The 27,205-nt window shown below is 38.4% G+C and overlaps 1 protein-coding gene across 1 annotated transcript in view; it reads right to left on the reverse strand.

The window, feature by feature from the left end:
* efr3a (EFR3 homolog A (S. cerevisiae)) overlaps positions 1–26,144 on the reverse strand; it is a 63,702-nt gene extending 37,558 nt beyond the window's left edge. The window contains exons 1-5 of the mRNA XM_060872319.1: positions 26,091–26,144; positions 25,656–25,737; positions 5,606–5,682; positions 2,969–3,096; positions 2,694–2,844 (exon numbers count right to left, since the gene is read on the reverse strand). Of these exons, the coding sequence (XP_060728302.1) occupies positions 2,694–2,844; positions 2,969–3,096; positions 5,606–5,682; positions 25,656–25,665 (366 nt within the window). The 5' untranslated portion in view covers positions 25,666–25,737; positions 26,091–26,144. The remainder of the gene's footprint in view (positions 1–2,693; positions 2,845–2,968; positions 3,097–5,605; positions 5,683–25,655; positions 25,738–26,090) is intronic.
* Between the last annotated feature and the right edge of the window lie 1,061 nt (positions 26,145–27,205).

The following is a 27,205-nucleotide window of genomic DNA, read 5'->3' on the forward strand; positions in this document are numbered from 1 at the left end:
AAGCTCACACATACACACAGAAAAATGAGGAAAAGAACTGATTAGTGAGAGGAAATTCTCTTTAACAGACAGAAGAGGTGAGATCTCACAGTAGAGCACATGTGATTCACAACTATGTGTGAGGTTGTGTGGGTACGTGCGGATCCCTTTGTTCCACCACCCAGTCTGAGAATCACTCCCTAAAAGACTTTGCTGTGTGTATGTGTGTGTTTCTGTATTACATCCCAGCATTCATTTAAATACACTAAATCAAACCTCTAAACACATCTGGAATATTCTACTATAATATATATATGCTACAAACTTTATGCGTAACTTTGTTACGGTTCTACATGTTACATTTTTCTGTCACTCTACTGCTGTCTGTTTACTTTAAATAATACTGTATATCACACAAATGATTAGATAGGACATACTGTATGTGCTGCGATGATACCGATAACACTTTGAATATGTTTATGAGAATTTTTAAACCTGAAATTCTGCTGCAAAATGGTCACTGATTAGAGTCATGAAATGTCATCAACCCTCTACTAAGAAATATTCACTAATATACACTAAGTGTTATTCCACCAGACACATCCAGCAGACCAGCATGTTATATTTACTGAGATGTTCAGCATCTACAAAAATCGATGACATTTTCGGTTCATCTGTCTCGCTGATTAAACATATGTTCAGTTTCTCTAAAGCTTAAAACTGCAGGTGAATATTTGCTTTGCTCCAATCGACCAGTCATTTACCAGGACTCTGTCTAATCTGTATTTGGTGAGGAAAAATCTCGAGATAAGTGAGAAACCCTGCTTTGAGGATTGGACCTCCAGAGCTTGGGATTTTTTCCACCCAGCTCTGTTTAGAATGCCATTTATAATTGATTTTGTTTATGTATAATTGATATATTTTCCTTGACTCAGATTGCAGCCTTTAGATTTCCTTTAATTTTCCAAATGAACCTGAGAGAAAATGTCTCAGGTTCCTTTCTGTGATTACTAGAGAAAAAACGAAAAGCTCTAAAATGAATGAATGAATGAATGAATGAATGAAAAAAGAAAGAAAGAAAGAAAGTATTCTTCAGAATTCTCTCAGTGGTGCATTTCACACCATCCACCCACCTAATCCCTTTAGTCCATGCGTTCTTTCCTCTGTTCCTTTCCTTCCTGCTATTTAAATTGTAGCACTTGTCAAAAGGCCCCTCTCTCTCTCTCTCTCTCACACACACACACACACACACACACACACACACACACACACACACACACAAGCACAACCTTTCATTCACCGTTAAATTATGCAGCTTGTTTCCCCATCTAGGAGCACTATTTTAGATCCACCTAAACTAAGTCTGACCAGTAAAACCCTTGGTGAAGGTGAAGGGCATTAATGTAGAATGATCTTCCTCTTTTTGTCTCATCACACCTCTCCCCATCTTTCCCGTCTCTACTCAGAGTGCCTTTTATGTCCATCCATTGGAGATTATTGTTAGTGCAGTATCTCAGGAAAAAGTCATCGAATGTTTGTAAGATTTATGTGGAATTATCATTGGAACCAGCAGATGACCTGATTCGATTTTTGGAATTGATCCAAACAGGGTCAAGCAAGGTCAAGGGCCTGAAATGTTTTTTTTTTTTTCTTTAATAGCTTAATTTCTGTTAGTCATACAAAGATTTTCAGGAACTCAAAGCACATTTTAACCAGCTGCGGTATTTGCAATCCATCCATCTGTGAGTCTGTTCATGACTGGAGATTCTCATTACCTCAATAACTTCAGAACTACTGCTTAACTAGTCTAGGATTAACCAGCACAACATTTGTATCCCAATAGAGTCAATGCTCAAACACAAATAGTCTTTTAAGTCTTTTATCTTCAATAGCTTTCCTAAAATATCGATGTGAAGTCTCAAGATCGACTTGTTCTGTCAGTATTACTCATCAACTAACTAATTAACTAGATATGCAAGTCTAAGTCTTTGGATGGGGGTTTCAATGGATCCGATACTTGAACTTTTAAGCAGGATACATTTTAGGCTTGCTATTATTTCTTTCTCCACACAGACATCTCTCTTACAAACCATGGGGCAGTTGTGCGGTCTCTGTAAAACCGGAAGCAAAGATCTTGTCCTGCTCTTATCAATATGTATTTAATTAGTGTTACTTTCCTTAGCTTGACAATAATCAGTGAGTCAAATGAAGGCGTTTAAATCCAGTGTTGACAGTATTTTTAGCTGATTAACACATCCTGGCCCTAAAATACCCAGTGTGCATTAATCAACCGCTGTGAATCCCTACTGTGATCGACTGCTCCTGATGGCTGGCCAAAGATGTACAGGATATTAAATACATTTGAATATAAATTGATATATTTGTATATTTATATATTGAAGTGGTAGCTCAGTGGTTAAGTTGTTGGTATACTGAGCTCGAATCCCAAGGACCACCAAGCTGCTGGGCCCCTGAGCAAGGTCTTTAACCATCAATTGTATAAAATGAGATGAATGTATAATCTGGATAAGAGCATCTGCCAAATGCCGTGAATGTAATTGAAAACTTTAGGTATCTGTACAAACTTGTACAAATGTATTTTCTAATTTGCACAAATGTATTTTCACAACACACTGGCATTCTACTCGGTTTAGATACCTTCCCTTCACTTGAGATATTGAGACATTTCTCTGTTCACCACATCTGACACTTACAGAGTTGGTCCCAAGCACTTGCAAGTCTGGTTCCTTGGATTCCAGCAACTTTGCCACCATGTGCAAAAAGCTCTCCACGAAGGGTTTAATGCTCTGTGAGTGACACGCCATCAGCAACTGATCCAGTGCTTCCATTGCAATCACCACGTACCTACACACACACACACACACACGGTCATACAGACTAGTAAACAGTATATAACAGAAAAATATGTATTGATTTTTTCTGTGTGTGTGTGTGTGTGTGTGAGTGATTTTGTGGGTGTGTATCATACCCATAACGGTGTCTGACCACATCCCTGCTGAGGCGCTCGGCAAGATACTCTCCTATTCGGTCGAGCTTCTCTGGAGCAGACACAGCAAAGAATGTCAACTTCTCCATGTCTGACTTCACCAATCCATCCTTGAGAGAAAAAGGAAAAAAAGCAAGGAGGAGAAAAAGCAAAAGAGTTGAAGCAATGACAAAGAAGTATAATGAGAAATTCAGGCACAAACACAGCATTTGATGCTGTTGGTGATGCTATGCTGTGAGGATGTTTTGCTTGGAGGTGTTACAGGTTTTTTGCAGATAAAGACTCAAGAACTGAAATATGCCGCAACACCGTGTCACTTCAAAACTGACAATCCCTTCTGTGGTGACAATCCGGACTGCTACCTAGTTAAGTGTGTAGGATAATAAATATAACAAACAGCTCTGTTGCACAGGTGTCTGCCTTAAATCACAGGAAGATAGAGGATTTCCACTTTTCCATTTCCACAGCAAGTTTTTATTTTGGTAAACGTTACTTCCCAGGTTTAAAAAAGATGCATCTGTTTATTTATTTTTTTGGGCTGCATCATGCCTTTACGTTGTGGGGTGTCCACTAAGGAGATGAATCATTCTCACTGTAGCAGTAACTTCCAGGCACATTGTAAAGCAGCGTTTACCCACATCACCCCAGAGCACTTCTGTCCCACAGCTCTGCAGCTGCTAATTTAATTAATGAACCTCTGAACAACTCTACATGTCACTCCCCTGAGAAACCGAGTGAAGGTGTGAACGTGTGCAGTAGTGTGGTGTAAGCAGCATGTCCCTGAGCAGATCATTCATACTTAAAGCTGTGCTTAAGTGAAAGGAAGCGGTTGTGTGTGTGTGTGTAGCAGATGCACTGTGCTAATGAGAACTTAGACGGTAAATATGGGGAATAATCCCTTTTAAAGAAGTGAAGATCAACAAGAAAATCTCAGTTCTCCAATACATGCTATTACAATTATTACATAATCTCCTAATCACAGTGGTTTGAGTTGATTTTGATATTTAGAGCAAAGTTCTTAAAACATCTGATGTCATAGAATCTGTAGTGCTCTCTCTTCGTGTGCATCGGACATTGGTATCGGTTAACAAACTGAATTGATTAGACTCATGTTCGGTTCAGTGCAGCATTCAGCTATCCAAAAAGATTTGTCAGATTATGACACTCATTGTTTAACCAAAGCTCAGTGAGCTAGCAAGCTTTTACACAGAGAGGCTGCTTTCAGCTCCATATTTAATAAACTGTCTCCTTACCAAACATGAGCTTGGCCAGCTGAAAGTAAGGGAAAATTCCCTTTAGATTTTGCTAAAATACACTTAACACTTTTTTAATCTTGTTGATGTCGTCCGTCGACTGCTCCCTGCTCGGGGTCGACACGGAGGATCATCTGCCCCATGTATTTTGATTTACCACAGGTTTGATGCTGGATGTCCTTCCTGACGCAACCCTCCCATTTCTATCCTGGCTTGGGACTGATTTTTAACCCCTCAGTGGCAGGGTTATAAAGCTTATAAAGCTAAAGTAAATATAATATTAGCCCCAACATTACATGTATATCAGTTCTTATTTGAATAATGATGTCATCACAGACTGAAATGTGTTTTCATTTACTACATGCACAAAAAATAAATAATTAAATAAATAAATAAATAAAAAATTTAATGATCATCTAATTTATAATGAGTGTTTGATAACACTTATTTAAAAACATGTTTTTTAGGGCAAAAAAACATCTGTGTTTGTCTTATGAATTTTGGATAATATATTCATTCATTTAATTTAACTAAAGAAATCTAATGCCACTGACTTTTGTTGATTTTTCTACTTTTTGTTTGCTTATCTATCTGGATTAGGTGAACTGTAAATAAAAGCAATAGGAACTACAGCCAGAGGCTACTGTAAGTTTCACTACAGGACCGTCTTTGGAGCAGCTGCTGAAACAGCATAAAGGATATAAAATTTCTTCATTTCTTACAGAATTATTCTAATTATTCCTAAACATCGGATTGAGAAAGTCATAGCAACTGGCTGTTCAATCTCTCCCATCTGCTTTACAGCATCCATTATAAACCCCTACTAAAACAGATGGCTTTGGAGTGGTGTCTTATTTTGGGTTATTTGTTTCTCTAAAACGTAAAGGCATGCAAAGTAAAATGATCCCAGGACTTAAACAACTGTTTCACTAATATAACTAAATAACCTTCAATCCACAACAGAACTGTCACTATATTTATTACTCAAACGTTTAGTACTAGAATGTTTACAACTTTTATAGCCATAACTTTGTACAAAGTTTCTCGTCCAAACATTAGCCCTTGTATTTACTGGCGATTTTTCCATCATATAATCTAACAGTCCTATCAAATTTACAGGACATGAGTTACAAGTCCTGATCAATATTTAGGCAGTAAAGGAATGGACATCTTTCAGACTTGGTATTAACTGTTGGGAAATTCTTCACCTTAGAAAACACATTGAATTTTAAAAAGGTCAAGAAATCTCATAAACCTACATACATTACTTATGTCCTCGAATCTTGTGGAGGCATAAATTATTATTAGATATTATTTTTTGGACCACGTGTGTGTGAGTGGGTGTGTGTGGCTGAGGTAGTACTACCTTTGGGTCCTCTGGGAAAATGTTATCCACCAGGCGCTTGTATCGGGGACGACATCGCCCACAACATCCACACACACCTGTAGCGAGAGACAGATTTCAGTGTAAGTTCATACATAACACCATGTGACTGCTTAACTATGGGATTACATGCAGCTAAACGCAAGCTCAGAACTGTACATCACCACTACTGTACTGTACTAACACATCACCATCACTACTGTACTGTACTACTACACAACATCACTACTGTACTGTACTAACACATCACCATCACTACTGTACTGTACTACTACACAACATCACTACTGTACTGTACTAACACATCACCATCACTACTGTACTGTACTACTACACAACATCACTACTGTACTGTACTAACACATCACCATCAATACTGTACTGTACTACTACACAACATCACCATCACTACTGTACTGTACTACTACACAACATCACTACTGTACTGTACTAACACATCACCATCACTACTGTGCTGTACTACTACACAACATCACTACTGTACTGTACTAACACATCACCATCACTACGGTACTGTACTAATACACAACATCACCACTACTGTACTGTACTAACACATCACCATCACTACTGTACTGTACTAATACACAACATCACCACTACTGTACTGTACTAATACACATCACCACTACTGTACTGTACTAACACATCACCATCACTACTGTACTGTACTAATACACAACATCACCACTACTGTACTGTAATAACACATCACCATCACTACTGTACTAATACACAACATCACCACTACTGTACTGTACTAACACATCACCACTACTGTACTGTACTAACACATCACCACTACTGTACTGTACTAACACAACATCACTACTACTGTACTGTACTAACACACAACATCACCACTACTGTACTGTACTAACACATCACCACTACTGTACTGTACTAACACAACATCACTACTACTGTACTGTACTAACACACAACATCACCACTACTGTACTGTACTAACACATCACCACTACTGTACTGTACTAATACACATCACCACTACTGTACTGTACTAATACACATCACCACTACTGTACTGTACTAATACACATCACCACTACTGTACTGTACTAATCCACATCACCACTACTGTACTGTACTAATCCACATCACCACTACTGTACTAATACACAACATCACCACTACTGTACTGTACTAATACACAACATCACCACTACTGTACTGTACTAACACATCACCATCACTACTGTAATGTACTAACACATCACCATCACTACTGTACTGAACTAATACACATCATCACTACTGTACTGTACTAATACACAACATCACTACTGTACTGTACTAATACACATCACCACTACTGTACTGTACTAATACATCACCACTACTGTACTGTACTAATACACAACATCACCACTGTACTGTACTAACACATCACCACTACTGTACTGTACTAATACACATCACCAATACTGTACTGTACTAATACACACCACTACTGTACTGTACTAATACACAACATCGGTACTGTACTGTACTAATACACATCACCACTGTACTGTACTAATACACAACATCACCAATACTGTACTGTACTAATACACAACATCAGTACTGTACTAATACACATCACCACTGTACTGTACTAATACACAACATCACCACTACTGTACTGTACTAATACACAACATCACCACTACTGTACTGTACTAATACACATCACCACTACTGTACTAATACACAACATCACCACTACTGTACTGTACTAATACATCAACACTACTGTACTAATACATCACCACTACTGTACTATACTAATACACAACATCACCACTGTACTGTACTAATACATCACCACTACTGTACTGTACTAATACACAACATCACCACTGTACTGTACTAATACATCACCACTACTGTACTGTACTAATACACAACATCACCACTGTACTGTACTAACACATCACCACTACTGTACTGTACTAATACACATCACCACTACTGTACTGTACTAATACACATCACCACTACTGTACTGTACTAATACACAACATCAGTACTGTACTGTACTAATACAATCACCACTGTACTGTACTAATACACAACATCACCACTACTGTACTGTACTAATACACAACATCACCACTACTTACTGTACTAATACACAACATCACTACTGTACTGTACTAATACACAACATCACCAATACTGTACTGTACTAATACACAACATCAGTACTGTACTGTACTAATACACATCACCACTGTACTGTACTAATACACAACATCACCACTACTGTACTGTACTAATACACAACATCACCACTACTTACTGTACTAATACACAACATCACTACTGTACTGTACTAATACACAACATCACCACTACTGTACTGTACTAATACACAACATCACCACTACTGTACTGTACTAATACACAACATCACTACTGTACTGTACTAATACACAACATCACCACTACTGTACTGTACTAATACACAACATCACCACTACTGTACTGTACTAATACACAACATCACCACTACTTACTGTACTAATACACAACATCACTACTGTACTGTACTAATACACAACATCACCACTACTGTACTGTACTAATACACAACATCACTACTGTACTGTACTAATACACAACATCACTACTGTACTGTACTAATACACAACATCACCACTGTACTGTACTAATACACAACATCACCACTACTGTACTGTACTAATACACAACATCACTACTGTACTGTACTAATACACAACATCACCACTGTACTGTACTAATACACAACATCACCACTACTTACTGTACTAATACACAACATCACTACTGTACTGTACTAATACACAACATCACCACTACTGTACTGTACTAATACACAACATCACTACTGTACTGTACTAATACACATCACCACCACTGTACTGCACTAATACACATCACCAATACTGTACTGTACTAATACACAACATCACCACTACTGTACTGTACTAATACACAACATCACTATTGTACTGTACTAATACACAACATCACCACTGTACTGTACTAATACACAACATCACTATTGTACTGTACTAATACACAACATCACTATTGTACTGTACTAATACACAACATCACCACTGTACTGTACTAATACACAACATCACCACTACTGTACTGTACTAATACACAACATCACCACTGTACTGTACTAATACACATCACCAATACTGTACTGTACTAATACACAACATCACTACTGTACTGTACTAATACACAACATCACTACTGTACTGAATGAATACACATTGAGCTGCCTTTAGGTTTCTACAAAAAACTAAAGCTCATATGTATAGAAATATTTTAAGAACTAAGTAAATGTTTTAAGAAGTAAATGTTGATTTATTATATATTTTTTGTCTTTAACAAATGGTCAGAAAGAAAGAAAGAAAGAAAGAAAGAAAGAAAGAAAGAAACAAAGAAAGAAAGATCAATAGTGACCTTGAATGTCAACTTTCAGCCAAAGAATTAGACATAATTATTTCCATAAATGGCAAGCATACTGTTTTCTGTTTCTCCAAGTGTGTGTGTGTGTGTGTTGGGGGCCAGAGATTAATTGAAAAACAATTAATGTGTACAAGCTTTATTGTCTATAACCTTTGACCTTAGGGCTTGCACAATAAATTGCGGCATGATGAGTTATAGGCAATGCGCTCAGAAACGCAGGGAACCGTACAAATAAGTCTGCTCTCACAGGAATATGCAAACAACACCCAGAAACCATGTGGGTCACTTTAAACACAGAAATGACTTATTCACAACAACAACTGCAGGGCACTTAGGGTAGAGTTGGAAATGTTGCTCTGAGAGCTTCACAGTGAAAAGTGGACATGTGGAATAGTCTTCTCGTTCATAGTCTGGTCCTGTATGTCTCTGTATTCTACCCTGACTACACGTTCAGTTTCACAGACTCAAATGTAAGTGACTTTGTAAATGTAAGATGCTTTATAACTGTGGTCAACAGATCAGTGAGCCCTGAACACAATAACACTGACCCTAACTATCTGGGGGTTTAGTGCCTCGTCAATATACAACCTCAACAAATCTGTAACTCTGATGCATGACGTCTGTTCTCTTAAGACTAACCCTGTGGTCTCTCAAGCTGTCATCTGTCTTTGTTACACTCTCTTTAGTGCTATGGTATTTGTAAGATTTAAGCAAGTGGCTTTTTCCTCCACCCTGGTGTCCAGAACCATTAGGAAACCTCTCTGCTGGCTCCTATGGGCTATCACAAAAAAACAGGCCATTTGGGACAACTCCATCCTTTTGGTACACAGTGAGGTTCTTGCTCTCACTGAGAGATCCTTTATGCTGAACCCAACCACACGGTTAATCACTGAGGAGCTTGATTTAGCTAGATTCTAACTATCATGTCACAAAAACCATAGCTGGCAATGTTTACTTGCAAAACATATTCAGTCCGATCGCAATGTGTTGTACCAGCTTCTGTTTCAGTTCTTAGAGATGTTGATGGCAGCCACAGGGAAAGCTTGGGCTTTACCCACAAAATAAATGCATTAAATTAAATAAAGTAGTAGTGCAGGTCTTTACTGGAACCGTGCATTGTCCAATTCCCAAAACACTATAACGAGCATGTTACAGCACTAAGGGTGGCATTAGTGTGGGGGGCTTATAAACTTCAACCATGACTTCACTAATGCTGGTGTTGAAACTTCACCTTGAGTGCCATCATCACAACCTTTTGCCACAAAATAAACTGAAATAGAAAAAAAGAGATTTGGAGAACCTGTGAAAACTGGAGTGTGTGTGTGTTTGTGTGGTCAGACCACATGGCTGAACCTGGACAAAGTAGATCAACTGAGTTTTGTAAAAAAAAAAAATCTATTTACCTTGCAGTGTACCATGAACGTGAGCCATAAAGTATTCACTGTTGTGCTGAGTATGTGCCCTGTGCTAGTTTTCAGACTGCCCCTTCAGACTGCCCCTTCTGCACATGGCAACAAGGAAAGATGGCTATATGACTGTGGTAGTTTTGAGAATACTGTGTCACATGACACTTTGTAACTTTTTGCACAATCTTGGTGTGTGTGTGTGTGTGTGTGTGTGTGTGTGTGTACATGTAGTAGATGAGATCCAGGTGACTCTCACTGCACCTGGTGGCTATCTGGGGTTCAAAGTTTCATCAGTAACAAGCTTTTAAATGAGTAGGTCGAAGACTGATATAAAAAGTAAATCTTAATTACATAAATCATCAAAAAATGATCACTGATTATTTGGAAAAATAACTAGTACGAATGACAAGGGGTGTGTGTGTGTGTGCGTGTGTGTGTGGTGACTGGTTAATTAATAATTAAGAGAAAAGAAGAAATTTGAGAGTATCCAACCAGCCACCAAGCTCCTCTTGTATTAAACACATCTCTCTCCCTCACTAAAGACACACACATACACACACAAAATTCAGTATTACAGTTTTAAGCTCACAGGCCAGGCTTCCAGAGTCTTATATTTTTCCATTAGTCAGTCTGGCCAGGAACCACCAGGGAGAGACCATTTGAATGACATATACATAAGCTGGTCTGTGGTGCAGGCTCTAGGTCAAGTGTAGAGAAAGGTGACTGGGAAGAGCCTGACTTCTAGACTGAGGACAGGAACAATTTCGTTTCCATCTCTGAGACTATTACGATGTTGGAATGTGAAGTATTTTTTTATGTGATACACGTGAAAAGATGAACTCATGCCAATAGCACAGGACAGTTGAGACGTATGCCAATGTCACTGTAATATCTGGACAAAATCCCATTTCAGCATTTAGTATTTGTGTGTGTGTGTTTGTGTGTGTGTTTGTGTGTGTGTGGTATTGTAAGTTGAGAAGTGGAAATAAGGTTGATCATTATCAAGCATATGATACTCTTACTGAGAGGTTGAAAGAGAGGAGATTGTGTGTGTGTGAGAGAATGAGAGAGAAAAAGAGAGAGAACGAGAAATAAAAAGAGAGAGAGAGAGAGAATGGGTAATACATTATTTATAATTCTATTTATATAAAGATTTTTTTATCCTATTTCTGCATAAATATATAAAAAAATACCTCAACACACACACACACACACCCCTAGACCAAGTCTACATGTGTGTATCCTTACTGACTGTATAGACAGTTTTGTAACATTCTATGAGAAATTTAAGAATTTGTATAAACAAAGTATCAGACACTTTTAAGCAGCAAACACACACACACACACACAAGAACACACACAAACACCACACACAGTACCCAGCATGGAAAAGAAGGTGGTCCTGTTCCTAGTATGTCTGTATCTGAAGGTTCCATCTGCATCCGAGCGTGGCACCTGTCTGTACCTCCTCATGATGACCTCTGACCTCTCCCGTAAATGGCAGCGGTTACTCAGCAACCTTAAACGACTTTGAACGCTTATCCTACAAGCACAAACTCTGCTCGGACAAGACTAACACACACCTGTGCACCTGGGAAAATCGGAACACATTTGTACACATGCCACACCTCCTTATTCCCACCTTCCACTGTGATTGACAGTCTCACTGACCAATCCCACCTCTGCTTCATCTGTCTGCCCCTGTGAGGTCAAAGCAGTCATGCAGAAATGTTTCCCTGAGTATGTTATGCATGTGTGTGCATTTCTGTATTTGTTTGTATTCAAAAACTGTTACCATAGGGAAAACTCAAAAAATAAATAAATAAATAAATAAATAAATCCCAAAGCAAATAAACAGTTATATATATATATATATATATATATATATATATATATATATATATATATATATATATATATATATATATATTTTTTTTTTTTTAAAGACATCTATACTTATTAAAGAACTCTTCTGTTTTCATTAGTTCAATAATAATGATCATAACAATATTCAAAGTAAATGCATATTTTCCAGTGTTAACTTAATTCATTACAATTCCTTCAAATTAACAAACCTTGGGGGGGTATTTAGAATTTTCTGATATTTATGAGTTTGTAAAAATGAAACTCTTCAAGTTAGATGAATAAATTTGGTCTCTTTAAATTTACTCCAACTTAAAATCTTTTGGAATAGAGATTTTGCGTCTGACATCATCCGTGTACATCAACCCGCGTTGAACTGTTCTTCACAAGATGTCGAATCAGTCTCGTTTCACGCGATGCTGTAAGTATCATCTTTCAATTCAGTTTAGCATGTTTACTTTTTTATGTGTGCAGTTTTATTGTTGATAGTTAAGAGTGATGTTTAGATGTGTTGCAGGGGTGAAAACATGAGCTCCTCTTGTTGCTAGCTACTGTACAGATAGATTGCCAGATTTAGTGAAATTGTAAAATATCAACCTTTAATTTGAACCAACTTATCAAATAGCATAATTATTGATTTGTTGGAACCGTACGTACAATTACAGTCCAGACGTAGACGTACAATTCTGATTTTGTGTGTGAGGAAAAGTTAATATACATTCTGAATTCCTATTAGTTGCATTGCCCTACGCTGTAACTTGTTGGCCAATAAGATAAGCTTTTAGTTCGGTTCCTGGAGCTGCTACAGAAGAGCACATAGTTTGTAAATTTACAATAAATGGATATAGAACTTCATTTTTTATTCGGTATGTATTTTCAGTTTTTTAATTGACTGTGTTAAGACCAACAGGAATTGTGTTTTTGGAATCATATTTATATTTAATAATGAAATGACAATTTCAAGGCACTTTCTGCATAATATGTTGAGACATTACATCCAATTTTATATTACAGTTTAAATCATAAACACAACTCAGACACACATCTCAGGGCACTTATTGTGTGCTTAGTATAAAATTTTTAATCGTTTAATTTAAGCATCATTTTGCATGGTGTATACCTGTCAGTGCATACTTTATTTTTAGATTCTCCTTGATTCAACTTGAACTTGATTCTGCTTGTTATTACTCAGATTTCAAATAAGATGATGGACTGGAAGTGCAGGGTATGCAGGAGGCTCAATGCAGGAATCAGGTAGCTACTACTGCCAATCTATCAGATGTGTCAAATGGCCACGTGATTTTCCAATTCCACAGTTTCATTGCCATGTCGAGTTGAGGCTCAGACAGGGAAATGCTGACTTTGGTCAACTTCAGAAGCTTGGTCAATGTAGCTATCTATGATTTCAAGGCATACTCAGATGATGGAAATTGGAAAGGTAGCAGAAGCCCTTGTTAAAAAACATCCCTGTTTAAAATATCCAGGGTCTGGTTGGAATTGCATTAAGTTTAAGATGGGCAATATGCGAAACAAAATAAGAGAAATTGGACGACTGAAATTAGCTGTAAATGCTGGAAAAGAATCCAAGGTCATCCCGAGAAAGAACCGGTCACATTCCATCTTTCCTGAAGAGGAGGATGAAGTATTGCTTGAAACAATATGACAAGAAATTGCCCTAGTAGTAGAGAAATAAAAACAGTAGACTCATCCACAAGGAAATGGAGAAAACATTTGCTCCAAGATGCAAGTCATTGTAAACCCCAGAACATCAGTGAAAGAGTTTCTGCATCTCTGGTCTGCACTGCATTTAAACATCTGAGGTAATAAATAAATAAATAAATAATCATCATTTATACTGTATCTCTTGCTTAATATTTCATGTGATGTGGGTTTGTAATACAAAATTTTTACCCCTTTTGTCTTATTAAGCTGTTTGCAGAGTTCCAACGTGTTACAAATGAGACCTTGCTCCACAAATTCTACGCACATCTGGACCTCCACCTTCCTCATTTGATGACAATTTTTTTGGCCAAAAGCATCCAAGACTGCAAGACAGCAAGACAGCAGATGCCCTGACTAATCTTTTAAAATTGCATGACGGACAGATATGTAGTGTGTCATTAGGTCCACATATGCATTCGATTTTTTTTTTTTTTTTTTTTTTGTGATTTTTCTCAATTTTTTATGTTCATAGGAACAGCATGATTTGAACACACAGCATACTATTATTCTCAGGACTCTTCCTTTCTTGCTGCATGGCAAATACTTGGGGTTCTTCAAGACCTCCCTGTTTAGTCTTTTGAATTTAGAACTTCATTTGAATTTATGCAAAATATTTGGCTTGGCATGGAGGATGGGAAACTGTCTCATATCCTGCATACCTTAAAGAATGAGTTGACTCTCTCTAACGTGCAATAATGTGTTTCTGAGACACTGTAATTCTCTCCAAAAATCTTTTTGTTTTGCTGTAAACAATGTTGGCTTTTAGGCATTTCTTTTCATTCCACAATGCATTCTTTATTGTAGATCTTTCAACTTTGCACTCTTTAAAAAGGTTACTCCACTGATGTTACTTTGATTTGTTACTTATATCAATAAGAACTCAGTAGAAACATGTTATTCTTTTAACAAACCTGTAATAGAATATTAAACCTAAAATCACATTTTAGAAATTGTCATTTGATGTCACTTGGCTTCTGAGCATTCCTTGTTCATTCCAGAATATAGTAAAATACTGGTAAACAGTTTCCTGTTCCCTTGAGCCCTTTAAAAGGGTTACTCTACTAATGTAGGGTGCTAAACAGACTTTATCCTTTGACTAAAGGATGCATCACATTTGTAATTTTAAATGATAATGTTTAGTCAATTGTCTCATATTGGTTTTAATATATGACGTTGAGCAATCCTTGTTCAAAAAGAAAAAGCCAAAATTGTATCACGTGTTACGTTTGTTTGAAATTGCTGATACGTTTTGATACAGAATGTATAAGTTCAGCTTTAACTTGATATAGTAAATAGCTGATAATTGATAATATAATAACTGAAAATGGTTTTGCAAGAACTTCAAAATATGTGTTAGCTTACTTAATTGCTCCTAACTTGAAGTACTAACATACATGAGTACAACAAACTCAAAACGTAACAGTTCATAAGTCAAAAAATTGAGTTCTCTCAGCTTATTCAGGTTTACAGTGTAGAGAACCAAATGGGGCTCTACACAGCTGTGTCTACTGCTAGGACCGGTGGTGCTGGCTGCAATGCTAATGTTTAGACCTGTATGAGGATGATGTGAGATAAATCTGGTAAAGTTACTTGGGTGGCACTTTGTTGCATAGCCTTAGGTCATAGTCCTGAAGTTACCTACTAAATGTTAAGCCTGCTGAGTCATTCCTCATTAGGGGCAAACCATTTATACTATTCAAAATTCTTTTCATAACTTCTGATAACACTGGAGATAACATGCCAAATTCTATGATGACTGATAAAAATGAACAGAAAAGGACTAGAGAAAAACATGTTTTAACAAAATCCAGGAGAGTAGAAACTGATTTCTTAGGGTGCATTCAAGGGTTCTTGGGGTTCAAAATGTATGATCATACGCAGGCCCGATTTTGACCCGATTGTGCTGCAGCATTGGGAGCACTTGATCAGTGTTTGGTGAGTATGTTCCATAGACCCTCCACAATAAGTGTGCTAAAGTTCACAACATTTGATCAGATGGTTCTATGGGCTGCTATAGACACCGTAGCAAGAAGAAAAAGAAGAAAAGGAGCTTGAATAACAATAACATGCACCTTCAGTGTTTAACCCCCTAATAGGTTTATTCAACTGGTAAGTTTCTTGCCAGTTTGCATCCTCTGTCTGAGTAGAATTTATTAGTGAGTAAGCAAGCTTAACATGCTTCAAAACAACTCTGTCTTTCCCAAATCAAGCAACTGTTTCTTCTTTCAATAATGTTGGAAAAACATGCAATAAACATTGAAATTAATATTTAAAATAAAATAAAATGATTATATTTTGAAGAGACATAATGCACCATGATAGGAAACACAATCCACATGAGCTATAACTTTAAGCTCAGCAGCAACACTATAAATAAAGGAATTTATAATGTTTGTATATAAATACGTTAGAAATGTGTTTTTTATTGTGGAGTTCAGTAAGGCAGAATTTAGGGTCAGGCTACCTGAGAAAACCACTGAGGAAATCACTAGTGCATCTCAGATTCATATAATTTCAATGAACCTATGACTAAGTTTGAATAAAATTTGTATTTATATGAGACGATATGAGGAAGAACCCTTGAGAGGAACCAGAATCAAAAGAGAACCTCCTTATCTGGTTGATTATAGATTTAACACTAATTCCTCTTTGCAGAAGCCGTCAAATGTTTGCCGATGGAGACCCAAGAGCAAAACGCCACAAAAGCTGGTGCCATGGTCTTCATATGGTTCTATCCACTGCAGTCACACATATTTTCAGTAGTCCAGGTGGAGAAATCCCTAGTAGCAGTGAGCAAGCCATGTCTGAATATTCTGGACTAGTTTCAAGTCTTTCTATGAGGTTTGAGGTGTTATTAAAACCTGCACAGACCTTTAAACTGACCCTGATCTGGCAAGCTTTCTTAGTAAAATGGTTGTAAGGTATTTGTGCTTGTTTCTAGCATGTGTGCCTATATGTGTATGTCTAGAGGTACAACTTATGTATCAGCAGCTTACTGCTTATGAGGCACAACAAGCTCAAATGCACAGCTAACATGTCACATGGTCCCACTCTGAGAGGGATATGTGACCTGGCCAATCACACCAGCAGTGTTCAACTCCGTTACTCAACTAAATAATCAGCTTTAAAGCTTTGTGCATTATACTGTTGTATACATTTTATACCACTATGCCTTTCTTCCCCTGCACTTATCTCTACAGTTAGCCTTCCACAATAGGAGGGGGAGATTAATTCCCTTTTTTCTTGCCATGTGCAGATTATCTTATCTAGAATTCTCTCATCCCTCAAATAACTACTAAAGAACTACAATAATAACCCAAGTCCGTCTTCTGCTTTCTTCCTTTTCCTCCTCCTCTTCTCGTGCTCACTCGTGGGTCTTTTGCTCTCGCTCTCTCTCACACACACACAGCACATACACTTACCTGGAAAATGGCTCTCGGCATCCATAGCTGTTCAGTGTCTCTTTATCTCTCAGTGTACTTCCTTCACAACTCGCTCTACCCTGCTGTCTCTCTGACCTTGCAGGTCTTCTGTACATGCTGTCCCTCCCTCCTTCCCTCTCTCCCTCCCTCCCTCTCTCTACTCCTCTTTTCCCCATCTCCCACTCTAAACAGAGGTTATAAACAGAGATCTTAAGCACACACAGACAAGCCGGAAAATATTAGTAACACTAATGTTATTATAAATTCCATTACAGTCTCTAGTGTAGTTCTCTTATCTCACAGCTAATAGTAATAATAACCCCAAATCTTTGTGTGTGTGTGTGTGTGAGTGTGAGTGAGAGAGAGAGAGAGAGAGAGAGAGACAGAGCTAGTTGCATATACTCTTTCTTTAACCAGGTTACCTACTTCCAGATGATGAGGTTTCTCCCTTTAGTCTCCTCTCCAGGATGTGAAATGCTGCTCAATTTGTTTAAAGTCTGCTTATTGACTTGGTCAGAAACCTTCCACTTTTCTCCCTGATGAAATGCTTTGTTGTGCTGGCTGTGTTTTGGGTCCATGTCGTGACCTGATGAAACCCCTCCCAATAAGAGTTGATGAAGTTCACTATAAACTGGCAGACACGCGCTTGTGTGGACTTCAGAATTCATTCACCAATAAACATTAGTGATCCTGTAAGAAAAGAGGCCTGCAAGCTTGAGCCATGACTCTACCTAAGTGTAGAGCGATGAGCTTGTACATTGTGCATCATAAGTAGATCCTTTCCTTCTCCACACGCTGGCCTTTTATCACTTTGCTAGAGGTTCGTCTCGGTCTCTGAACCTTTCTGTGACTCTGGTCTTCTGATTCTTACTGCTGAGGAGTGGTTTGCATCTTGCATCTGCTCTCAACCTCTTCTTCAAACAGTGGATTGTGACACCTTCACCACACCTGGAAGGTGGTTGTTGGTAATCTCACTGACTGTTATTTTAGCATTTTTCTTCACAACTCTCAATGTTTCTGTCAACAACTGCTGTTGTTTTCCTTGGCTGTCCTGTGTGGCATCTGGATATTAGCACACCAGCTGTTTCTTCTGTTTCCAGTACTTTACAAGTTGTTGTATTGGCTCTGCCCAATGCTTATGCAGTGACTGACTGATTTTCTATTTTCTCAGCTTCTAAATGCCTTAATTTTCTCCCAGATACAGCTCTCTGGGCTTTATGTTGTTTTATCATTGTTAACAACAAATGTAGTGTTCATATGTGAAACCCAGAGGTCAGTCCAACAGTAGATATTTAGAGCCATTAATTGTTTACACAATCAATCTAACATGACGCACATGGGCTACAGAAAACACTGTCAGATATAAGTTTAAATAGTCTTAATCACTTGAAAAATAGGTGGGTTTACATAGGATGTAAAGAGCAGGAACTGCTGTACTTCTGCTTTGTCGACTCATATTCGTCACGAAAGAAAAAACAAAAAAAAAACAAAGGAATTAGTGTTGCCTTTCCAATACTTTTGGAGAAGACTATGTGAATAAGCAAACTAAACTCACACTCTTTACAAACCTAGCTTTTACTATAATAGCACAGTTTCTAATGTTTTTCTCTACATTTTTTTTCAAACATCACGGTATGAACAGACACTTTCTGTCCTGTCCTGGAGTGATAATTCTATTATCAGCCTGTTAGTTACAAATAAAAAAAGAGTGTTTAAACATTTATCTGAAAAAAAATAAAGAATGCACAAATATGTATAAATCTAAACAATTATTGTCCAGGAGAGAACAAGTGTGAATGGGAATCGGACTGAGGCCACAAGTGAGCGAAGTGCATTTAAAAGCAAGGGACACTTGAATACAAAGAGAACTTCAGCTCTGTGTACACTACAGTTCAAAAGTTTGGGATCAATTGGAAATCTCCCAGTTTTCTAGTTCTAGTGCACAAGTCACAGCATGATAAGATCTTACCATGAAGAGAAAGTTTTTTTCTTTGTCAAATTTGAGCCAGTAAAAAAACTCACAACTCCTGATGCTCCAGGTACTAAACTAACTTAAAGTACCCACTTTTATTGCTCCTTTAATCAGTTGTACTAGCACACTTACAAAATGGTTTTCTGATAAGTAATTAGCCTTATAAAATGGTTAACTTGGATTAGCAAACATAGTAGAAGATGAAACAGAGGACTGGTGGTTGTTGCTAATGGGCCTCTGTGTGACAATGTAGATCTTTCTGAAAAAACAATCTGATTAATTTAATGTTTCTGAAATGAATAAAAATGGGTTTTTCTTTGGAAAACAGGGAAATTTCCAACTGATCCCAAACATTTGAATGGTGATGTAGAGCTGAGTTTACTCACTTTGTTTGGTGTGTGTGCATCTCGCTGAGAGAAGACAAATATAAATGCAAGTGTTTCAACTGATAAAAATTGTCCTGCTTGTTGTAAACACACAAGGAATACATACAAAATCCCAGAAAAACTCTTCATTAACCACATTCTTTGGGCATATCCCAGGAACACTGAGCCAATTCACCTATCCCTGTTTTTGGGAGCTGCCTGGAAACTAAAGAAAAACCATAGAATATGGAGGAAATCCCAGAAAAATAGGAAACCGGTAAGTAAAACCTGACCTCAGGATCTAGCTCAGGACCCAGGAGTGATGAGAAGACAACACCACCATTACTACTTACCACAGTATGAGAATAAAGACTTAATTTCATAATACACAAGTCACCGATAAATAATAAAGAATAATAAATAAATAAATAAATAATACAGAATGCTCTTTTAATTCAGCTCATCCAGTGAAAACCTCACACTGTCTATACAAAGAGCTCTGGCCAAAAGACAGACTTGAAAAGCCACAAGATCTTCATTAGAATAAAGGATTTCTGTGGTTCAGTGGTACTAAATATGCACAATATCAACATATCAGTCCTGTAATAAAACTGAAAGAAGCCATTACCCAAGAAGAACCATCTGGAATTGGCGGAAAGCATGAGTCAACCAAGACGTGCGAAATGTTTTTTTGAGAACCTTTGAGGCCTTATGGCCTTTTGGCCACAACTCAAAGCAGCATGTGTGGCATAAACCCAACAAAACCTGCGCCGGAGAATGACATTGCTGTCATTCACTCAAATCACTGCTTCAGTCTGCCAGGAACCTGAAGCTAGAGGGCCTGGAGTTAACCTTCTAGCTGGGCAATGATCTCACATACAAAGTCAAAGCAACACTAAAGTTCCACAAAAAAAAAAACTAAACATACATTTACTGCTCTTGGCAGATGACCAAATGCAGAGCCATGGACATGTATCTCAGTTATACAACCGAGGGCTTTGCTTCGGGGCCCAGGAGTGACAGCTCACCACCTTTCAAACAGCAGTCCAATGGCTTAACCACTGAGATGCCACTTCCCCAAATACATATATATACACACATTTATTTTTTTTTTTATTTATTATTTTTTTTTTTTTAAATGAATACGTACACACTAATACGCATGCAAGAAACATTTAATAACCACACACTGACTAGCTCATCTCAGGAAGAACACCAGCACAAGCATATTGTGCAATCAGGAGGCAAATGTGTGTGATGTATTTATAAAAACAAAGCTTTCATGTTATTTTCTTTTGCCCACAATCCATCTTTAGAGTGAGTTTTCCATAACGCATATGAATGAGGTGATGCCAAAGGGGCAAATGAAGACCGGACACGAACACAAATCAGAGGGTAGATCAAACACACACTGAACAGACCCTGGAGATCAAACTCCCTTGCTCAGACCCCCACACACACACAAAGTTCCAAAAGCAAGAAGGCTCAAAACCCGCTTTCTAACCAGAGATATTACCATGTCAAAGTGCTCTCGGTGTGTAAATAGATAGAGAGAGATAGAGACAGAGAGAGAGAGAGAGAGAGAGAGAGAGAGAGCACTGTGCACAATACGAGTAACACAGCAATGATGTGTAGGTTCCCTCTTGTGTCTGTTAGGTACTTTCTTCCCTCCATCTTGTTCACATCCTCACCTCATGTTAGAATCAAGCAGATTACTACACAGTGGATAGAAGAGATTCAAATACTCACTAATTAACAAGGTGACTGTTTTCATTAATAGCAGTAATATCAGAAGAACACAATGAAATAACTGTTGAAATGAGGCCCTTTTTCACATTCACTTCCAAACTGCCGGTAAATTACCGTCATCATAAGAAATGATTTTATCATGTATTACCCGACAAAACAAAAGTTATACCATGCTGTCTTCCCTTTATTCTTCCTACGATAAAAACAGTAACACAGATTGTTCTTCTTTTCCTTTTCTGTAAATTAGACTTTGGTCCACTGCTCACTAGTGTTCATGGTAATATGTAGGCCATTCCTCATGCCTGCAAATACACCAAACCCAGGCATTACACGCTTCTCAGGACAGAGTGAGTTTGAACTGGAATTGAAATCTTCTAAGCTAAAGCATCAAATCTGTAAGGTGAGGATAAGTATATGACAGCTTATTCATATATCCACATAATTACACTATAAAAACATACATTACACCATAAAAACAATTAGCAGAAACAGACGGGATAAATAACTAGATGGTTTGATCATTGATATGGTGAGTTTTTCTCTTTAGAGATATAAGGAAGATTTCTGCCATGAGGACTTTAAACTTCCAAATTTCTCAGGTAACATGGCATGATGTGATTTTGTTGTCTGTTTAACTTCAAGTGAAAGCAAACAGCAAAAAAATGAAAGGCCTTGCAAATGTTCCATAACATTAACTGTAGAGAAATGTTTTCAAAACATGACATGTTGATCTTTAATAAAGTAAAATCTATATTACTGGGTAAAACACAGCAGTACAAGAGGAATAAAAACCCTCTACTTCAAATACGGCTGCACCACATCACCCCATTGCACCCCAAATTAGGGCCTTTTTACACCTGGTCACTTCATGTGTTTTCACTGATCCGATAGCTATCTGATTTGTTAAAACTGTTCCATTGACATTAGGCCACATAAATGCGTCTTGGCGAATCGGATATCAATCCGATCTTTCTATTCCCGCCCAAAATGCAAATATATTTTACCTCATTTCCGAGGTAATTAAAATGGAACGCGCTTTGGTGTATGCGGTTGCTACAAAAAACAGCATTTACTGTTTGCTGCATTTTCGCCGGCAGCAGAAGTGCATTTTAAGGCCCAACAAGACACCTGGGTGAAAGATCGGAGCCTGCACTGGTGGGAAAACATTTATTTCTGGCACGATGCACGACTCGTGAGTCACCTGCGAGTGACGTACTTGAACAACCATTCTTGAATGTGGCTTGAAAAACCACATTCATTTACACCTGTCCAGTTTCATCTGAAATGTGTCCCAGACCACCTCCTGAAGTGGTTTGAACGATCGGATTTATATCCGTCTCGAAAACGTTTCGGAGAGCATTTAGACCTGGTCTTTTTACGATCGGAAAGCTATCCGATCACAGAAAATGCATGAAGTGACCAGGTGTAAAAACCCCCTTATATGGCGACATCAAGAAATTCCAGGTCCAATCTGAGTTAAAAGGTCAGTTGCTACTAAAATATCCACTGGATGACCAACAAGCTTTGATTTGTGCCAGTAAAAAAACTACTGGATGACTGACAGAAATAAAAAATGTTTGACTTACATGTATTTGTTGTGCAGAGCTTCAACCTCCCAAGTCCTAACTGCAAGCTACAAAAACATGATTCTGTTGCTGCAACAAAGCAGCAGATGCTGTTAAGCACCAGCGGTGCTAATGTGTGAAATCAAAAGCTCTGACCTTGACATGTCACATGTTGAAGTGCTACGCTAGCACACTGTAGACCTGCTTTTCACAATCACTGCAGCTCATTCAGTTGACAATTTTGTCTAGTAGCAGAATATATAAACAGAGCCATTCAGTAATGGAGTTGTTACTGAGGATGGCACTCAGCATCAGGAAAAATGATGGAAAAGTACTACAGAAAGCATGCTCTTAGTAACTGAGCCACCGCTCTGCAAGCTTCTGTTGCAAAGGACCACAGGGTTAAATGCACCATGCTTTAATATACATTCATGTGCAAGACCTGGGCTGGGTCAGTCGACATCACACGTTGAAATACGAAAGATCACAAAACCTGATCCAAATCCCATCCCGGATCAGTATTAAACTGATGCATCCAAATTGTCAGAATTTAAAACCACTGCATATTGAGCCCCGGTGAGGTAGAACACAAAGATAAATAAGGGAATCTTTCAAACGATAGTTTTGATCAGAAACTAGAATTGAAAATACTGTGTGTGGTTCAATTCTACAAATACTTTATTTCTCACGGACATTATACTCAAGGGCCCAAATTTGCATTCCTCTTACAAGTGATAAAGATTCAAATTAAAGCTTCATAACAACACCATGTTTACTGTGCTAGGTGTTACAGGTGTTCACTGGTTATCTTTACATCATTGCAGTGTAGGAATAATTGTGGAGTATCTAAATTTCACGCCCGCTTTTCAGCATTGCAGCTGTCTGTGCTGAGAGGAATAACAATGATGCTGACTTTTCATGGTTTTCACAGCGCCTACTGAATCTATACCTACATTTTTACAATTTGTCATTTTATTTTTTATGTTGGTAAATTGTAAAATAGAGAGTTTTTTCTTCCACTCTAAAATTATGGGGAATGCAATCCTTCACCCTCATATCTTATTACAAACCTTATTTAGTTTCACATTACTTAACCTATTATCAGGATCAATAAATATTGGGTGAACACTGTTACTCCACTGTTTTGATTCACAATTCTTTTAACAAAAAATGACAGACAATTCAAGAATTTACAAGTGGGTGAGTATATGAACACTATGGCTAAAAGCATGTGGACACCTCAGCAACACACCCATATGTCCTTTTTAAATCAGGATTTAGTCTTCGCTATACAGCTATAAAAATAAATCTCCACTCCACTCACTCACAGGGATCTGTGAAGGCCAATCGAGTTCTTCCACTCGAACTGGCTTTGTGCACATGGAACACGGTCATGCTGTGACATGTTTGTGCCTCTTAGTTTCAATGAAAGTAAACCTTAATTCTATGTCATACAGAGACAATCTAGACAACTGTGTGGTAACAATTACCCCCAAAAAAACATATGGGTGTAAAGTGTGCACACCTTTTCTCATATAACTTGTGTGAGCTCAATTAACTAGTTACCTAATATCAGTGTGTTATATAGGACCACAAAGACCCACGTTTCTACAAAAAGAAAAAGCAGCTATGTAAAAAAGAGTGAGGATGACCAAGAACAAGTTACTGTGAAAGTGAAAAGTGAAAGTGACGTGACATACGGCTAAGTATGGTGACCCATACTCAGAATTCGTTCTCTGCGTTTAACCCATCCAAAGTGCACACACACACCATGAACACACACCCGGAGCAGTGGGAAGCCATTTATGCTGCGGCGCCCAGGGAGCAGTTGCCTTGCTCAAGGGCACCTCAGTCGTGGCCGGCCCGAGACTCGAACCCACAACCTTAGGGTTAGGAGTCAGACTCTCTAACCATTAGGCCATGACTTCCCCCCAGTGTATGTGTGTGCTTCTTTTAATAGAATGTGTACATTTTTGAATGTTATCTTATTTATAATTGTTATTATTGCAATTTTCACCTCCACCCTTTGTGTTATCAAAAACGTCCTGGTTGCATCGAAAACCTTACAAAGTGAATATAGATGTTCTGGATCTTTCTGAAAACTTGTGGATCTACCAATGACTTGTATTTCTGGAGAACACTTTACACATATTGGTCACACTTCCTTAGGGTGTGTGTATGTGTGTGTGTGTATATGTGTGTATATATGTGTGTGTGTGTGTACAGGTATGTGTGTATGTATGTATGTATGTATGTGTGCCTGTGTATGTGTGTATATGTGTACTGTATGTGTATATGTGTGTGTTTCAAACCACAAGGCGGCTGCTGTTATTATAACATATCAGAGACTATAAAAGTAAAACTAGTTACCTGTCACTAACAGTTGTTCAGATCAGTGTGTGATCGTGCTTTGTTCCTGACTGACTGTAATAAATAAGTAAATAACTAAAATAAATCGCACACTGCTTACCTGCAGGCATTCTGGTGCTAAAACAGCGCGGATCTTCTGAGTCGCTGCGATTCGTTTCTCCACGTCTTTATCGCCTGGGACACTACAAAGGACAACGTTTAATAATGAACAGAGAACAATAATCCATACTGATTACACACACACACACACACACACACACACACACACACACACACACACACACACACACACACACACACACACACACACACACACACACACACACTGCGACAGATCATAGACGTGTCATCATCCGTATCACCTGCATTCTGACACTCCGCTGCTAGCTAACTAGCTTAGCATAACAATAACAGCACAGTAGGGTTTGTGATACATGCTTTAAACATAACTGTGTATCGCTGCAGAGTTTCATAGACAGACCACACACATAACAAAGATACGGTACAGCCTGAGAAGTTGAGAATAAATAAATACCTGTGGACGAGCGCAGAGCCCCTTGAGATTAGCGCTTCCTGTTTTACACTGGCGTGACGTCACTGAACAACGCGGATGTGGGTGTGGCTCTGTGAGTAAAACAGAAGTTTTTCCCCCAAACTGTTGTTTACTACACGTGTGCGGTTCATATGAAATAGAGTAAGGGAACAGGAAATCGCGACTAGCTATGATTATAGTATTAAACATTGACGATATGGCGCCTCTTAAAAGGCCCAATTCTGGACTTAATATCCTTCAGTGACGTCTCGTTTTAATTCACCAGGTTTCTTGTTTAAAAAGTACACAACAACATGGTCTTTGTACTGTAAGTTGTGAACACAGTACACAACACTAGTCCATTAAACACCAATCCATTCACATGCTTTTGAGTGAGAAGGAAATCCACTCACTCACTCATTTTCTACCGCTTATCCGAACTACCTCGGGTCACGGGGAGCCTGTGCCTATCTCAGGCGTCATCGGGCATCAAGGCAGGATACACCCTGGACGGAGTGCCAACCCATTGCAGGGCACACACACACACACACACTCATTCACTCACGCAATCACACACTACGGACAATTTTCCAGAGATGCCAATCAACCTACCATGCATGTCTTTGGACCGGGGGAGGAAACCGGAGTACTCGGAGGAAACCCTGAGGCACGGGGAGAACATGCAAACTCCACACACACAAGGCGGAGGCGGGAATCGAACCCCCAACCCTGGAGGTGTGAGGCGAATGTGCTAACCACTAAGCCACCGTGCCCCCAAGGAAATCCATATATATACAAATATATTTACAGAACATGCAAACCTCCACACTGGCATAAACCTGTACTCAGAATCAAACCAAAGACCCTGGCGTGATGAGGCAGCATCCTTTCCCCCTGTGCTTGCCCAGCTGTTGCTAGGAAGGATTTGTCCAGGCTGCTCTTCAGCATCCATCAGTGGCCTGCCGCATGAACAGGTAGTGAACAAGTCCCAGTAGAGAAGACTTGATAACACTGACAGGGTATATAAGGTTTTGGTAGAGGACACTGACAAGGCATAACAAAAAAAATAGGTTACAGTCAGTAATTGTATACTAAGGTGTTGTATGCTACAGGTATAT

This window comes from Tachysurus vachellii, chromosome 1 (assembly GCF_030014155.1).
Source record: "Tachysurus vachellii isolate PV-2020 chromosome 1, HZAU_Pvac_v1, whole genome shotgun sequence".
NCBI classification, from domain to species: domain Eukaryota; kingdom Metazoa; phylum Chordata; class Actinopteri; order Siluriformes; family Bagridae; genus Tachysurus; species Tachysurus vachellii.